This window comes from Seriola lalandi, unplaced genomic scaffold, assembly GCF_002814215.2.
Source record: "Seriola lalandi dorsalis isolate HSWRI2012SDOR001 ecotype SW California unplaced genomic scaffold, Sedor1 jcf7180002052929, whole genome shotgun sequence".
NCBI lineage: Eukaryota > Metazoa > Chordata > Actinopteri > Carangiformes > Carangidae > Seriola > Seriola lalandi.
In genome coordinates this window covers 484,842-503,777 of record NW_019523482.1, presented here as the reverse complement: position 1 = coordinate 503,777, position 18,936 = coordinate 484,842, and the positions used below count along the sequence as shown (strand labels likewise).

The 18,936-nt window shown below is 39.3% G+C and overlaps 1 protein-coding gene across 1 annotated transcript; it reads right to left on the bottom strand.

Annotated features, from left to right (window-relative positions):
- Positions 1 to 563: 563 nt before the first annotated feature.
- Positions 564 to 18,889, bottom strand: kpna3 (karyopherin alpha 3 (importin alpha 4)). The gene is made up of 17 exons (XM_023400709.2): positions 18,741 to 18,889; positions 15,989 to 16,033; positions 11,813 to 11,902; positions 9,531 to 9,560; positions 8,869 to 8,921; positions 8,684 to 8,779; positions 7,165 to 7,250; positions 6,365 to 6,451; positions 6,095 to 6,264; positions 5,731 to 5,775; positions 5,445 to 5,576; positions 5,189 to 5,317; positions 4,702 to 4,806; positions 4,334 to 4,405; positions 3,882 to 4,044; positions 3,497 to 3,591; positions 564 to 3,408 (listed from the first exon to the last, which is right to left on the bottom strand). The coding sequence occupies exons 1-17, from the start codon at positions 18,807 to 18,809 to the stop codon at positions 3,310 to 3,312; spliced, it is 1,566 nt and encodes a 521-aa protein (XP_023256477.1). The 5' UTR covers positions 18,810 to 18,889; the 3' UTR covers positions 564 to 3,309.
- Positions 18,890 to 18,936: the final 47 nt, after the last annotated feature.

The following is an 18,936-nucleotide window of genomic DNA, read 5'->3' as shown; positions in this document are numbered from 1 at the left end:
TCACCAAGGCACGTGCATGGATTCAGCAGACAGAAACTATGCCACTTACAAAACAAAACATGTTGAATACACAATGAGCGGTTCCAAGTGCTCAGTGTAACCTCATTTTCAGCAGTGAAAATGTGTGGGCCAGAAACCAGACTGAGGTCCCCACTGCTCTACACGAGTCAGATGTTTCTTTGGGATGAGGTGAATTTACAAACATCACCTGGAGGAGGAGAGGAATCCAGCACCATCATGACCCCATGACTCCCATCCTGTTTTTGTTGCTGACAGATCTCACCTGTAATGTAAAGAGCACATCACAGAAAAACCATGAGGAGTAAGAGAACTTAAAAACTCTGTTTGACAAGATATGACCAACCCACAGAGAAGAAGTGATGCAGATCTTGATAACAAATTCAACAGCATGAAAAAAACCAAAAAAAAAAAAAAAAAATGGGTTTGTCTCTCACACACTTGGAATCTCTTTGTTAAAAGCTAGTCACATTCACATTCATGCAACTTAAATTTAACCAACAGCTACTGTATGTGTGAATCACAACACTTGCAGGCATGGAGGATCCAGCGGCTAAACAGCAAGTTTATTTTGGTTAGGATCAGAAACACAGATCATGTCCTGAGGGCGAGATGAGAGGAGATGATATCAAAATCCCCTGACTGAAATATGGCAATATGGTGGGGAGGGAGGGGGGGGTGGTGAGTGGGAGAAATGGTGTGTTACAATGTTCAGTGGGTAAGATTGGAGGGGAGCAGTTACTCTCAACAGCAGAGAGCAGCATTGACCATTCCCATGGCAAACTCCAACAACAGGGAGGCCACATAATATTACTGCAGCCACATCTCCCATTTCAAAATTCTCCAGTCGCTCAAAGAATCTTTTCTATTCAATAAAACCTAGTTTTAGTTGAAATGAAAAACAAAAGGCACAATGATTTTCAACTCATTCTTGTCTTTAATATGCACAAGAGTTGAAAGCATCAATGAGCCACCTTAAAGAGAAGAATTCAATCTAAAATTTATAAAAAGATATAAACAATCAGAGGCCAAAACGCTGTCTGTTGCTTTTCTCCTATTATTTTATTTAAAACAACTTTTCATTAGCAAGTAAAAATCTTGCAACAAACATAAGCTTGTATCAAATTCAGATACAAGGCAACGAAATTGTAAATCTTTAAAGTGGCTCGGTCTAGTCTGCTAGTTCATGACTGTACACCCTCTCTATAGTTTTGTTCAGTAATAAACAGCTAGTCCCAAAAACAAGCCTGGGCTGCTCATAACAACCCCACCCAATATTTAAAACCCCAGTGTGACCCCCCTCCCCCCCCTGCTATGACCCCCTCTCAGTAGTTAGCAGCCATCCAGAGGATCATAAAGTCTTCGAGACCAGGGCTAGGGTCGGGCTCAAGACTTTTGACAACTCGAACCCGAACCAACACACCAACTGGGACATGGGACGGTACATTTTAAACAGCCCGTCACCACTACGAAGAGAAGAAAAACACAGCCTGTTCCAATTTATCAGCATGTCATCACAATACATATGCAAGTCAAAAATAAAAACAATGAAACAACGAAATATTGCTTCAAAAAGAAAAAAAAAAAAAAGAAAAGAAAAAAAGAAAAAAAAAACCTCCCCAGCCATCTTTGACAGTAAGGTTATCGTCCATCCAATGACTGTCAGCTGCAGCAGCTTTGTACAGGCTTTATGTAAATATATTCATATATTCATTAGACGGCAAGGAGAGATACACATCACATTTTTCTACAATTATTCAAATTGAGTGATGACATGTGACCTCTTCATTGAAAGTAGTTAAGTATAGTAAAGTTCAGGACCTGTACTCCTTATACAAGCTTAGTCTTCAGTGAGTATAGGTCCCTTTCTGCAGGCAGACATCAATATGCCTCTCAGACGTGTGCATAAGACTGAAGAGAAGGAAAAAACAAAAACAGACATATGGAAGCTCCACAGACTCAACCAGAGGAAGCTGAAACATGAACCTAAAATATTTGATTGAAGGTTTAAAAGAATTAAAATAAGCTTAAAGTCAGATAAGCAATTTGGGTTGATTTAAGTTTGATTTTTCTTAGTTTTTTGTTAAACCCCCTTTCTGAGTTTCACATTACAGGGGAGTCCTGAGCAAACAGTTCACTGGATCACAGGCGTGACCAAGCTCATGTTGCACAAATGGATGTCCTGTGGGGGGGGGGCAGGGGGATAAATGCTACAGCTGACATGTTCCTTTTCTCTTAAGTCTCTGCGCCTTCACCTAAAGTTGCTTCCTCCTGTGACAGGTATTCACATCCGGAAAAAACAAAAATGTTGTCGCTCTGCTGAATCAGAAGCAGGCAATTAGCAGGTCTTACAGTTGTATGAATTGGAAAAAAAAAAATATTATGGCATTTTCTTCACATTTTTGATGATTTTCTTAAACAAACATTAAGTTTGATAATTCAACAGAGGTCACATTAAAAAAAGTGACGTCATTGAGTCAGAAGTCCCATCAGTCAGTTTGCCACGGAGTCCTCTTTTTGCCTTAGAGCCCTGTCACCCCTCCACCTGCCCCAGGAATCTCCTGGGAGGGCAGTGGGGGTCCGTGGTTAATCATGGCTTAGCTCTGGGATTAACTCTTTAAACTGGGTGAGAGGGGGTTATTTGGGTGCCCGGCCATCAGGTATCAGTGTGACTAAGTGTGTTGATGTGTGTACATGAATGTCAGTGTGCGTGCATGAGGGTGAAGTAACACCAGAGGACAATCCAGGGGAGGGAAAGCACAAAAATAAACCACAAACAAACAGCAGTATTTCTTCCCCATAAGTGATATGATGGCTTCTAACAGAAGTATGCACACAAATTCTAGGTGTCAAAAAGAGTGTATATGTGTGTGTGTGTATGTCTGGAAATGTGCTTGTGTTTTTGTCTTTGTGAGGACTTGACATTTGGCAATTAAATCTTGCCACGAAGGCTTTTTCTTCCTTCTGGTTTTTATTTTTGTGTGATATTTAGAAGCACTGGCAGAGAATACTGACAATCCTCCTGATGCAGGTTGCCAGATGGTGATGGTGCCTGTTGAGTGACCAGGACTCCTATGAAGGGTTGCCGTGTTCTGTGAAGGATGACCATTTAAAAAGAAAAAACACCCCGCAGTGCAGAGGTGGGTAAATCCTTCAGTGGTGAGTTTCCATGTTGAAGTGATGCTAAGTAAATCCTTCGGTACCAGGTTGCCAGGTTGGAGGAGAGATGGATGAATGTCTGTGGTGATTACAGAGTACCCGTGCAGCTGGTTGAACCAAACATCCTGGCTTTCAGAAATTAAACTCCTTTGTTTGCATGTTGGAAGCTGGATCAAAATTAAAGGTTCCTCCTTGAGTGGTTTCAGGGATCAAGCTGGGATCTTCATCAATCTGAAAAAGACATGCATGATAATTTGATGACTGCACAGGAAAAACAGATGAAAATCTTAAGGTGTAAAATCACTGGTGGTAAACTCACATCATCTCCTGAAAAGTACTGATCAATAATCTCAAAGGCTAGTTTGTAGATATCCTCATTCTCGTGCTGCTGCAGATTTTCTATCTTCTCCAAACCTGTAAAAAAAAAAAAAAAAAAAAAAAAAAAAAAAAAAAAAAAAAAAAAAAAAAAAAAACACAAAACAATGACAAACGTAACATTTCTCCTTGTCTTTTTAATGACTGAGAAAAACATGCACTTATTCGCCAAATATTGAAAAAAAATTATTTATAAAAAAATCTTACAATGCTAGTCCCTGATTGAGAAAATGCAACAACTTCCCCAACAAAAAACACAACCGTTTAAAATTATAAGATAATTCAGACAAATAAAGAGATCAGACTGAGGAGTAATGCAAGAAACAGACCTCCACACTCCTCAATGATCTCAGCAATGGTGCTGGCTTCATCTCCTGCCATGATGAGGATATTCTTGAGGCCATCCAGGACTACCTGCACCACCTGGGAGTCCTTCACTGACAGCAGGCTACAGAATGGAGGGATGACATTCTGCTCCACCAGAAACTCCACCTACACAAACCCACACATACACACCACATCCATACTTGATTACAACATAGGTACATGGTTACAAGTGTGGAACATGTCCTTATAATTCACTCACAATGACCTACATAAACTGAAATTGTGGGGTAAACATTTTCTATCGAAATGATAGAATATTAAATGACTGACTCACATATTAAGCGTGATTTCTGCAGTTTAAATAAAGATATTTATGTTGAATAAAAAATATCAGCAAACATTTTTAAACACATGCACCACATTTCTACATCAATGGTCCCAAAGCCCAGCTCACCTGGTCTTTCCTCCCACTGATGGTGAGGTTGCTGATGGCCCATGCTGCCTCCTTCTGAGTGCCAAAGTCACCCTGTAGAGAGACAGGCTGTCACTAAGATGTACACATAGCGGGTCTTTTCTACAAAAGCACGATGCCAAGGTTCACAGAAAATCTAGGCTACGTTTGCATTAAGTGTGTTTTTCATTTATCAAAAGTTGTGTTGCTTCACCGGCTACAAAATGTGGAATGTGTCGATGCAACTGACATAAAATCAATGCCAGCATTGTGCATCGAGTCTGGTACCATCTGTTGAGAAAACTGAATAGAAAGAGTATAGGATATAAAGCTTAAAGAATTTCTTTTCTGCTCTTCCACTGTGAACAAACCTTAGCCAGTTGGTGAATGATCATAGGAATCAGGCCAGCATCGATCACAGCTTGGACCTGCTGCTGGTTCCCAGCTGTAATGTTGGACAGGAACCAGACTGCTTCCTGCAAACAGAGCCATCACAAATTTAAAACCAGCACTAAAGCTTCCACACACAAATACTTGTTCAGTGACATTCGTCATTTTTGGGTTTGGCCAAGACTCTGGTGCTGGCTCCAACTCATAAGTCTCTTACACATCGTTCCACATATCGTATCTGGCTGTATCACCTTAACATGGAAATCCATTGAACATGTTTGTAACAATAAAGGCTAAAGTGAAACCTTCATTAAGAATGATTTCAGCAGAAACCTTATTCCTGTTTCCATACTAGGCCATAAAAAACCACCAGACATACAAAATCAAAAATAAATAAATTGTGGCTATGATATTCTATTCAAACCTTATTTTAGACTTACAAGAGGGTCCATAGCAATTAAAAGATACCTTGTTGATCTTTTCTTTAGGGTGTGTGAGCAGGTTGGGGAAATGTGAGAGGACATCACAGTTGAGCACAACCTGTGTCTGCTCATCTGTCCCTGTTACAATATTTCCCACTGCCCTCAGCGCTGCCGTCTGTAGTTTTTAGGACAAAGAGAAGGAATGAAAATCTTATTAATTCATGGATGATGAAAATGAAAATGGTCATCTCTCTACAGACGGGCAAAAACTAGTGAATTGGCCCTATAAAACAGAGCCTCACCTGAACTTTCACCTCCTGATGGCTGAGGAGAGGCACAAGAAATGGAACAACTCCAGAATCAATGACCATCTGGATCTGCTCGTTGCCACCGTCCGTCAGATAGGACAGAGCCCACACTGTGTCTACTAGGATCTAAACAAAGACACACAAAACACAAAAAAATGTATGCAGTTAAGATCTATGGCAAGTTGGCAAAACAAAGAAAGGATTTGGGATTTTTCTCTGAAAACTGTTGGAATCAGTAAACAGTAAATGACTGATAATCACTCTTCACTCTTATACTTACATTTATATCGGTGTGATATATTAGCACACAGAGGGCGGGCAAAATCTGTGGGGAAAGAAAAGTAGGTTGTGAGTGGGTTGGATGTAGGCAGAGGAATAGATGGATCAGATGAAGGCAAAAACAGGGTGCAGTGAAAAGACAAAAGAAAAAAAAAAAAATCACAAATGAATAGCTGTCAAAACCAGACATCGAATGGTCTTCAAATGGCGCCAGAAGAGCTTTATAGTTACAAACTCCACTGGGTGTTGATGCTGATTTGGCTACTGAAACGCTCTCTGTGACTCAACCTGCAGCGACAGTCAACTGCAAAGCAACATCCATCTGTCTGGCACATGAAAGCCTGCACACACGCACACCCACCCACCTCCTGCACAGTCTCCATTGGTGGTGGTGGATCCTTGTTGCGGCAGAGGTTAACAATGACCCAGGTAACATTGCGGAGGAAGGTAATGGGGATTGATGGGTTGATGAATGAAAGCAGGGGCTTGACCACACCCAGGGAGATGACATAATCCCTGCACTGTGGACCATCACCTGGGCAAGCAAAGGGCAGAGGTCAACATAACTCTGAAGAGCTGCTTCCACACCATCAACACACACACACACACACAAACTTCTATCTGTCTATACTTACCTATAATGTTTCCTAAAGCCCATACAGCCTGTTCACAAACGTTTTGGTGGGGGGAGTGTAGCAGTCGCAGGAAGAGGGGCACTGCATCTGGACACAAACATCAATATATCAAAACATTTGCCCAACGTAACAGATTGTGCAACTTCAGTGATAAGCTCTGTTGCCTGGACACATTCAAAGTCAAATAAAATAAATATGAATCCATGACACTGTCACAGGACAACTGGACAGGACGTCCAGTTAATCTAAATAAAATAAAAACACGTAATGACCCAGTTAATTTGTATATGTATGTATATGCAAATGCCCATTTAAAGCCACACAACCAATGCCCACGCTCAGGTAAATCATCAAATCTTAATGTTTTAAAGTAACACATAAACAAATTAAAAAAAAAAAAAAAAAGTTTAACTAAGGCTAGCCCTTAATTCTTGAAAGTTAGACCAATTGAAGCTGAACACACAGCTTTTATTCAGAAAGGTTTGATGGAAATTTGTAATCTTTACACAAAAACATATGAAAACTGTATTTTATATATACTTGGATTTAAGTAAACATATCCTCTCTCTGTGACAGCCCGGTAATCATATGAATACTGATCATGGTTCCTACTCTCCAGTCATGTTGTTTTTATTAGATAACACACCACTCGTATTTTGAAACAAAGCCATCTTCCAAAAAATGACTGCCTCATTGAGTGAAAAAACAAATAAATGTGTTTGCTTGGCAGATTGCAGACAGTACACAAACACAGACTGAAGGGGTAACATCAGGGAAGACAGAATGTGGGGTCAACTTACTGGATTTAACCACAGCCTGAGTCTGTGCTGAAGTCCCAGACGCAATGTTGGTCAGAGCCCAAGCTGCCTCAAACTGAAGAGAGGGGCTGGAGGACAAAGAAAACAAAACCAGGTAAAGAAAGCTTGTTTAGTTTAAAAGTTTCACAGCAGACTGGGACATAACGGGGGAAATCAAATAATAGTGATAAACACTGAATTGCACATTTCCTGATTTTCCAGCTGCCTTTACATCTTTTTCCAAGAGTGATTCATCCCCCAAGCACCTAACACACTTATCTGTTTTTGGGCTGCCAGTACTAGAAGGACTTTTTAGAGCAATGTACCTCAACCTTATTTTAATTAAAAAATGTTTGCTCATGAGGACACAGAGGAGTTTCCTATTATTGGTTTCTATAAAGAGAGATTAATAACCAGTTTCACACTCTCCATGAAATCCTGGTAAAAACAGAGTTTGTGTGGTGGATAACGCTGGATGGATCAGTGGCCTACACATGCTGTTTGGTAAACTGGGGCTGTGCTCAAAGGGAGGACAGTCATAAATTGATTGTAAAAAAAAAAAAAAAAAAAAAAAAAAAAAAAGATCACTAAATATTAGACATCAAACAGTGGCATTTGATCCTCACACCAGCTACCAGCCAAATACTAGTAAATCATGGCAAAAGGTGGTAAGTCTGTCTACCCCACTAAATATATCATCATACAACCAACTGTAACCTGGAGTTCCTACTGGTTTTTTAAGTTTTAGGTGGGATGTAAAACAGTAAACAGTGTGTGGTACTCTTTGTGATTTAACCTGCCACTGTGGTTGCCTGTGGACAAGTTGGTTTTATTTTCTCCCCTACTGTGAATTCACAGATTTAATTTGAAGACCTCAGAAAATATATTTTTGTTGTTCATGTCAAGTAGTTCTGGTTTTAATTCTGTCCATTTCATTGTAATTCTGTACATCATTATTTCAAGCTGAGCTGGCTTGTCTTTCTGCCATAATGCTAGGGCCAACATGGTAGATAATTATTTTTCTTGATGGATGAACATGGGTTGTACTGCATTTCTGGATTCTGTACAAACTAAAAATGACACAATTGTCCAACATGGGCTTGTGTACCTTGTTAACGTGATGCCTTATGTTTCAGGTTGTCATAGCAAAATCCTTACAACTTCTTCCTTAAATGCTTTTTTCAACCCCAACTATTCAGTCTGCCCCCTCAGTGAACACAAGGTCCTGGGAATTGGGGAACTCCAAGAGACAGGAATGCTGTTATATTTGGCTTGGCCTGGACTGAGAGGACCAGCCAACTGCCCTGCGTTCCTCCACACACTCTCACGTGTGGACACAGTAGGACAGACACACACACACACACAGACACACAGTCTCTGTTGGGGCAAAGACTTGATGGGGCAGGCATCAGTAATCCATCACAAACTGCACACCAGTCTCCAGTCGTATCAACTCGAACACCCAGCATGAGACATAAGTAAGACTAACGACAAACACAAACTGTTTTGGAAGCAGACTTACTTGTCGTCCCTTTCCAGGCATTTAACTAAAATGGGCAGGATCCCAGACTTTATCAAGTCGTCGATGGGAGGGTTTCTGTCACTTGAGAGCAGTTTTCTAACAAAAAGCAGGAAAAAAGAAATCTCAAGAACTTCATATATAAAAACAGCTGGTGTGTGTATGTGTGTATTCTGTCAGTAACTCACCTGGCTGCTTGTACAGCACTGAGCTGTATCACTGCATTATCGCTGGTAGCATTCTGTAGATGCAAGAAGCAAGAGCGATGGCCATAACAAATGTTAGAACAACATTATGGGCAAACAACTAAGAGGCCACAGCTGTTACATTTGTAAAAGGCCAATGCACAGTACTGTGCAAACATTTTAGGCATTTGTTTAAATTGATGTTTAGATTCTTAGCTATCAACAGCATCAGGGAGGCATCCGATTGGTCCCAAACTCATTCTGCAGCATGATATACACCAAAAACATACAGCAAGAGTCATAAAGAACTATCTTCAGCAAGAAGAACAATCAGTCCTGCAGCAGATGGTTTGTCTTCTACAGAGCCCTAATCTCAACATCACAGAGTCAGTCTGGGATTACATGAGGAGACAGAAGACAGAGACTAAATCCACAGAAGAACTGTGGCAAATTCTCCAAGATGCTTGGAACAGCCTGTCTGCTGAGTACATTGAAAAATTGCGTGAAAGTGCACATAAGGGAACTGGTGCTGTTTAGAAAGACAAAAGGTGACCAAATACTGGTTGATTCAACTTTTTTCAGTTTATTACACTTTGTATGAAGTTACTTAATTTACTTTTGCACAGTACTGCATAAGGGACCGCTTGAATGATGTTAACTCTTACCTGTAAGATGGCATCAAGTGTAACATTTTGCTGCACAAAAAAGAAATAAAGAGGAATATTATTAATTATTTGTAATTCATTAGCATTGTCATAATTTGAAAAGTGTACTCCATTCAATGTCAGGGTTGTAGTTACTCCTTTTGAACATTATTGTATTAACCAGCAAATAAAAATTGATGACAGAATCTCAGTAGATAAAATGTGGAGGATACTATTTTGATGTGAGGTTGACGTAATTATATTTTAAATACCTTTGCAGCATAACAAACTAAACAAGTGTAAGTACCCATACCAAACTGAATTATATAAATACTAAGTTATATAAATAGGCAAAAATGGTTTCTGTGCCTATATTGAGCTTGACCACTGCACCTTGGTGTCTGACATGTAAATTATAAATGCAGAATATGCTAAATTCTTGCTGGCTTTTTTGCTTTCAACTGAAACATAAGAAGGAAGTCACTGTGAACTGCACCCTCTCTGTTTTCAGTGTGACAGGGCTCAAAGAAATAAGTACCCACCTTCAGGCTAGCTTGTTTCAGTATCAACATAAAGTGATATTTTGTTAAATATTTAATGTTATGTTAAAGTTTCTGTAATACTGTACTGGCTCAAAAATGGGAAAACCTCATCACATTAACAAACAATGAAACAATGATGGCATTAGCTTTCAATCACAGCTCCCATGTGACTTTCACAGAACTTCTGTGCCTAATACACAGAACTAACACAACAGAGGTAACAGTAATGTTGGATGAAAAGGCTTGGACATGTGGTGTAACAAACTTATTTAATCCAGTTTTTGATTAGCACTTTGCATTTCCTTTATCCCTTCTCACTAATGTTTCTGTGAGCCACAAGTTGAGAGTGTAATTTCAGTTTGTAATTAAGATGCACAGATTGGCTTCCTCTGCAGCCAGTTCCTCATCATTTATCTAGCAACAATGCCATCAGAAATCACTGGCTTTGGAGAAAAAACATGTCTCTGCCCAAATATACATTACATTTTGTAGAAGAACTAGTAGCATAACAGGATGATTTTGTCTTAGGAGCAAAGTTCTGGACCTACAAACCACAGACTTTATTAATCATGGTATATTTGTAAATTCTCTAGTTGAGTGAGGGATAATTAAAGGGTTCATGTTATCTGCACTAGTTTGAAGATTTGCCTTAGATTTCTGGCGCAAAGCCAATTCGGATGATATTTCATCTGTGGTACTCAAAGCAAAGAAACATTTATATATAACAAAAAAAAACCTTAATAGCAAATCATCTTCCTAGAAACATTCTCCTGGTTTCTCAGGATAATACACAGTACATGCTATCATCAGTTTTATAATAAATTTTTCAATAGAAAAACTGTGACCCAGGTATGTGGATCCTGAAAAACCAGAACATTATTACTGGAAAGACACATTGCTGTTGAGTGTGCAAACATCAAACATTTTTTTATTGCTGTGGGGCGCACAAACAAAATTCCAGTCACCTTCATTGTTTTGGGGTGTTGGAAGTTTCAGCAGCAGATATTACAAAACTGAAATCGGCATTGACCGACAACTAGGAAAAAACAAAATAAACTCACCAAACTGGCCACCTAGTAGCTATTAAGGATCCCCAAATATACGAGTGGATGTACATGCTAAACAACGTTCCTCAGCAGTTGGGAGTTTACCCAGTTGCCATGGAATTGTAAATGTTCTCTAACCCTGACCCCGACCCAAACTCTCTGAGCTCTTTACTTTTTAAGCCATCAAATGGAACTACAGGGGGGTCCATAAGTCTGAGGCCACTTTTGCTCAAGCAGTCTCAGACTTTTGGACCCTGCTATACTTCTTAGAAATTTGACCTTTTACAATTTCATGACAATAGGGAAACCTCCATCTGGGGAAGATCATGTGTGACTGAAAGCTCCAGAACAGCCACTAAATTAACTTTGGTCATCTGCTCTTCCCAAGATCAGGAATGAACTTTCAATCGCAACTAAGGAGAAAATATTTTTGGGTGAACTGGCCCTTTTAATTTTGAAATAATAAATCATAACATGAAAACTTACATTTAATTTGCACTGTAAATGCTTCTATATAGGAGGAAATCCCAGTAACAGAGCTATCCTCAAAGAAACATTTTATTCCTACTTAACGTTCTGCTTCTAGTCAGTATCACACACAGTGCACATTAAGTACACTGCCCACTTGATTTTAACACTTCTGACCTGTTATCCAGACAGTCCGGTCTCACTACATCTCTCTCGCTCAAGCACATACCCAGACACCCACACTTACTCCTTTGAAGTCTGAGTCGACATCAGAGTCCTCCAGACTCTCCTCCAGGGGGACATTTCTCTTCTTCAGTAGATGTTCGTCTCGTTTGTTCTGACAAGAGGGAAAAAAAGACAGAAGACCAATGAGGGGAGATGAACGTGTTCATTAATGCATTCATGAATTCTTAAAGTAACAGGTTTACCTTGAAAACTATTTTTCTCTTTTCCAAACTTGAACTTTCTAGAGCCCATAAGTTTGAAATCCCATTCTAAGTTGGTAAGTCTGAGAAATCTGTCTGCAGGCTAATCCACAAAGCAAACACACATTCATCTTTGAAGGACACTGAACCTTAACACACTGTGCAACCCCCCCCCCCGCATTCAAGATGGAAAAACAGAGACAGACATGTACACGGAGACAAGCAGGAGGACCCACACCTCCCATCAATTTACAGGGTATGTGAGTCAGTGGTAGGAGGAGATTCCCTTGCCCTACATTCCTGTGCATCATACTGATGTGCGTCACTGATGACTAATCAGCTAGTGCAGTGCTTCTTGCTGCTCTGATCCAGCTAAATGGAATGTGCTAGACTTGAGACCACCTCAGCACTCCACAACAGTGACGCTCTATATTTTAATACTCCTGGCTGTGACGGTGCTCTCCAAATGACTGTGCTGCTCTAGATGCTTGTTTACCAGCATTCTCAGGCTTACTCTGAAAGCACAGTGCTTAAGTGTGCTTGAGTTTTACATATTAGTATTACCAATACCATTCAGGTGGCTCTATACAAAGCCATGTGTCTACATGTGAATCTGTCACCTAAATGTTCATTTTAATAAGTATGGTGTTTAGATGCTGTGATTTTCTTCATGGAGTCAATTCTATGCCATGCTGAGCTGTGAAAACTAAACTGTACTGAGCAATCACTTGGCAATGACTCATTTCAATTTCTACCATTTTGTCTGACACCCAGTTCCCAGAACCAGAGGGCACCTTCATCTCCCATTACCTACATACGCCTTTCCTATTCCCGGAAAGGAAGAAGGAACAACTCTAATATCACATGATGAGATTCCTGTGGGAATATTTTATCAATAAGGATGGACCCTACTAAAATGATCATTAAATGTGTTGTGGATATACATTTAGATAGATACTAGATAGATACTATTATTCAGTAGAGAAAAATGTGACAATCAAGATTGGTCTTCCTGTTGTCAGATAATTACATTTAAACAGACACAACGATCTATGAACCCAGCTAAGATGTGAGCAATCTATGCATCTGTTACAAACCCAAATCAGCCTGCAACTGTGTGTGAAAATGAAAACAACTTCAGATCCATGAGCAAGTTTAAAAGCTGCATGACAGAACTTATTTCTTAGTAAAAAAAAAAAAAAAAAAAAAAAAAACAGCAAACAGACAAGGCAACAGTTAAAATTCAACTCCCATTACACTGTATTCAAACCTTCAAGAGCCAATGATCTCAGTACTTGAACTCTGCAACTGGAATCCAGGTGCTGAGTCTGAGTTTAACAAGCAGCTTCTTGAAGATCTGCTTCAAGTTTAACTTTACTGTATCTATGATTTTTATGCACACCTTGTCTAGTGAGTTTGCATTAGTGTCGGAAAGAAATATCCTACCATGCAGTGTCCACAAAGGCTGTCTCCTATTGAGTGTCAATGAAGCAGCTATGAAGTGTAAAATCGAAGTCTAGCCTTAGTTTCTTCTGACTCTGGACAGAGTTTGCGTACACAAATCAATATTATACTCGCCAAATTATATTGATATAACAGAGTGAGGTTTTGTTTTAAATATATCATCATCATTATATCATCAAACATCCCCTGCTATAACAGGTTACAGCTCAGCGACTGCAAATGATCTGACAGATGTATACTTGTAAAGGTGAAAGAACAACCACCAACAGATTAAGAGGCATCTGTAGGATGTATAACATGGTTCTATCAGAGTACCATCAAGAGAAAATGACACCAACTTAACCTCCGGGGATTCATCACAAGATAAAAAACCTCCTGTGGACCTCACATATAGAAAAACCAGGTCACAGTTGGTTGTGGAACTCTGATGGGTTTTTACTTAAGTAATTTACAAAGTGTTACTGGATGATGCGGCAAAAGTCAGCCATATCATAGTAATGGAGAGAACTGTGTGGAGAAAAATGTGATTCAAAGTGTAAAACCTCATCTGTGAAATGTGACGGCGGCCTGTATGGCTGACAGTGGAACCAGCTCGCTAATGAAGTCACGGCTGTTGGCAGCAACATGAATGCATACTGTTCAGATCACAGTGAATGCTTCAAATCTCTTTGGACAATGCCATCCTAAAGCTGCAGCATGATCCTCAACATCTATCCAAGGCAACCTACTGAACTAACAGGAAATTCAACTGAGAATGGGTTTTACTAAGTGAAGATCAGAATCAAGGCAAATATCCCCTGAAACAAGCAGTATGCACTCAAAACCAAATATCATAGAAATTCCAACACCGTTCAGCTGATGTACATGATAACATCCTCAAAAAACAGCTGAAAGTTGCAATAATATATATATATATATGTATAAAAATGGTTTCATTTATTAGTGCATGGTGCAGGGTAAAGGGGAAAACATGTTATATGCACAAATTGCATATTGTAAAATGGCTCTTAAAATATGGCCCCTTGCTCATATTTCAGAACAAAAAAAATCAAAACACACAATAATGCTCTGTCAAAATAATGGAGATTCATCTCTCTTTTCAATACTATCACCATGTTGGAACAGTGGGAGTGCAGCAAATCAACAACAAACAATAGTCCAGTGTAAAATCACAATCACATTACAATTTTTAGGAAAAAGCTGAAGCTAATTTAGTCCTTTTTGGGTCTGAAAATCTATGAGATCTAGGTGGAATTGCAAAGAAACATATAAACCATTTGGTTAAAACAGCATAAGATTTGTTTGTTCTGTAACAAATGTAAGAATAGTGCCTATGAATTTATTCAGGCTACAATATAACAAATTTAATTTGCTGTAGCTAATTAAGTTTAATTATTTCAGTAAACCAAAGGACAAAATTAAACTTGACTGTTATTGTTGCCTCTGCAAGCCAATGTCTGTTCTATTAATGCTCAGCCAAAAATTATTTCCTCAGGAAAGAAACATCCTACAGTATCAACTGGATATTCTACTTGAAACGATAACAAGTCAAGTGTGGCTGTGACATGTTTTGCTGTTAAATAAGACCAAACAGAGTCTGTTAACAAACATCACATCATTTATAAGCAGGTCTTTTGTAGTTAGATAGCTGTCAAGTGTAAATGACAACTGGGAGGTAGTGAACACTCATCTCTGGATCTCCCATTGCGACCCAATTACGAAGTTTAGCAAAAAAAGGCTTCACTCTCACCATTACATATCAACAACAGAAATCCATAAATTATCAATATATCCATGTCAGGTTGGTTCATGGTCTGTCTGAACTAGTTTATAGAACTAGTTAGTAAGACGAAATGTTCGACATTCGGACAGTCCCTCCAGGAAGTCAATCATAGCGTTGCACTTGGTTGTTCACATGACCAGTGCCACTAATAGTTGTGTAACAAATGAAAAAGGAGAGCAAAAGAGAGAAGTTCAACCCTTGGCTCCTTTCTCACCTCTCAGCTGATCAATCATAGTGTGAAGTAGGTGTGAATGTTAGATTGTTGATATTTGGTGCTGTAATTAATAACTATGGGAGGAGTGGTGTTCCTCTGAGCAGTATTGACAAAATGGAAACCAAAAATACATGACTTGCAACAGTTCTCATGAAAAAAAGCTTTATCAGTTTCAAAGACAAGTGTAATAGTGGGTGGTGAATGAGGCTTTGTGAAAATTTCAGCCTATGCACTAGAGGTTTGAGCAAGGTTTTTGATTTTAATGATGAATTAAATGTCTTCCTGTAATGGAATGGGCGGCTACTGCTTCCAGATGTAATGAACTTAAATGCTCAACTCTGCACCTTTTAGCAAACTTTTTTGCATACAGACTGTATAGTTACCTCCCAGTGGTTCTCAACATAAAATGGCTCAGTCTGCATTTTCAATATTCTCAGTATGTTAAACTCCACTTGTCTGGAATCTGTGGCAGGTTTATAATACTCTGACTGAGGCTTGGTTTATGTGTGTGTAGACAGATGGTGCATCTTTTCTCACCTTTCTCAACTCAACTGTCACCTCATTTCGATGTCTTCTCATAGTCTGTAACAAAGAAACAAAAAGAAAGACAGTAAATGAGAAAACTGCTGTTTTTTGACATTTTTGAGAAATTCAACCATATACAGCTGTGGATAAATATACATTGAGCCTTTTAAATGCATAACAAAATGACCCAATGGGAAAATCACAAAAACCAACATGATCAAAAAAAGTTATCAAGTTGTTTGTATTCCATTCGATTTCCATTTCATTAATAAACAACTTAATTTCATCCATTTAATCTCATAATCATTTGAAATGACATAACTTTAACAGCATTACTCAAGTACGTGACTTTTTTCGATTTATGCATAAATCTGTGACTCAAAGAAAAAAACCATCACCAACACATTATGTAAAACATCTAGGCAACTATAAAACAACTTAAAAAGTGAGGGAAGACACTTTAACTAATTGCTGTATTTGAGTGTCTGTTGAGTTTCCAGTTCATCCTGAACAGTTTGAGATGGTCTAACATCTTGTGACTGTTTGAAGAGGTTCATGTTGCCTTCCTAAATAGCCTCTTACGCAATCTGGGACAGTCATAACTCAGGAGGCTGTAGAGCAGATTGGTGTCTCCCACCCAATGCATAATAATAACAATGCCACTATACTGCCCCAAACAAAAAATGTCCCTTTACAGACAGCAGAACATTAAAATACCATAGTCCTGCCTGACAGTCAAGAGAAATGAATGCAGGCCAATACACTTATATTGGCTTAATTTGCCTAAGTCTGTTGGTTGATATACCCGAAATATGGACCTAAATACAAAGTTAGAATAAATATATGCTTACAATTACAAAACTGCTGGAGATCATAGAGGCACCACAGTAGATACAACCTACAGAAAATTAAATAATATCTGCATGTTCGCAAGGCAAGAAAGATGTGATATTTTGGGATTAACACTTGACAATGACAACCATAACTACATTTTATGATATACAGCAAAACAAAGGTGGCTCTTAGTATGATCTGGAGCATGTGAGACTTTACTGCTTTGCAATTCAAAGCTGTTTCTAATGATGACAGAAATGACGAGCAATCTGTTATGCCTGACCTAAATAAATAAAACCCAAACTGGCATTTTTTTCCTGTTTTAGCCTGAGTCATCCCTTTAGGAAAACTCAAATTCATACAGTGGCTCTTAAGAGGACCCATGTCAGACATCTATGCCTGAAATAGCATCAGGAATGTACTTAGCAAAGTCTGCCTGTTATAGTAGCCATGTGCTTGTCACACTGACTGAGTTTCAAAACAACCACCTATGGGTCATCGATCTGAGCTTTGAGGCAGTTGATGGTGAAACTCCAATCAGCACCCTGATGGATTTTGAGGGGCCATTTTCAGACATACCTTTGTTTGAGGATTATCTCAGGATTACCAATAGATCAGAATAACCCAGCACAAGCATCTCTCTTTGCTGGTTAACTATGAGGCTAAGAGTGGCATATCAATTAATTACATGCATAAAATATACAGACTAAACAAGTCTAGATATTTGTTATTTCCTGTGACGTCTTCCTTTGGTCCAACACTTTTAGCTTCCCTTACCTTGGCTTGTCTGAACACAGCCTTTGCCAAATGGTTTGGTCTTCATGTCAATGAGCATTACAGATAAATGCTGTCACTGAATTTTAAAATTACACTTGTTAATTGGATGATGCTGCAGTGCCCAGCGTTTCAGGCTTTACCAGTAAGACACAAAGTACACCAGTGGTGTTTTCTAGAACATGTGACATGTCAGTAAGGCACCTACAATTATCTTTCATATTTCGTTATTATAGCAATGTGTGTTTGAAAAAATGACTAAGCATAACCGTAATGAAATTTGAGAGCTAGCCTTACAACGCCAGGCAACGTTATATTTAAAAGAACTGCAAGCTAATTGTAATCAAGTCTAACATTACCATTTCTCACTGAAGAATTCTAACCAAACTGTAACTTCATGACATTCATCGGTTTTAGTAAGCAATATATTTGCTGTTTTTTAACATCAAAATGGACCGCAAAACCCAGGTCATGGCACCATTACCGTTCAGCTAACAGTTTAGTGACTTAGCTAGCAGCTCAGTTTAGCTAGCTCACCTGGTATTACATGCTAGCTGTTTGCTTGACAACGTTAGCAAGCTAACAAGGAGGGGCAATGTTTGGTTAAGGTTGATGTGGACTAACCGTGTGACGTTAATTCAACATAATCCGACGTCTTACTAATAATGACAAAAATATGTAACGTTTCCTAGTTAGCATTAGTGTGACTTAAGGTCAGTTGGATGTACAACATAGCAAATGTCAAGATTAGGGTGCCGGCCAGGCCCAGCCTCGCTAGCGACCGGTGTCCATCCAAGTAGCTAGTTAACGTTAGCTGGCAGTGACAGCTACATCGCTATCCATTAATTCTCCCATTTCCTACGGTCCAACTATGATATTGCTTACTGTTAACCAACATCCACTTGTGTCAATGCGACAACTATCATCACAAATCTATTAGGGGGGGATTTACCGACAACCGGATATAGGCAAATAAGCACTTCTGATGGCGAACTCCTAACGATAGCTTATGTTAGTTAGTTAGCTAGCTAGCTAGCTAGCTGGCAGGCAGCTGCAGCCGGGGCCAGGCTCCCCAACGAGGCCCAAAGACTGTCGCTTTCTACGTAAAACTAATTCGATTCGTGGTATTTACATGCGCATTTCAATGTCAGCTCACCTCGACATCACGTCCCTTATTTTTAAAACTCTTGATGCGGTGGTTTTCCAAGCCGGCGTTTTCTGCCATGGCTGTAAGGGGTTTAGCTGTTACTCCGGCTTTCTGGATCTCCTCAGTGAAAGACGAGGCACGGCAGCTCCTATGCTGATGCTGGATCCGGAGAAGGGGAGGAGGGGGAGGACGACGTAACAAATCG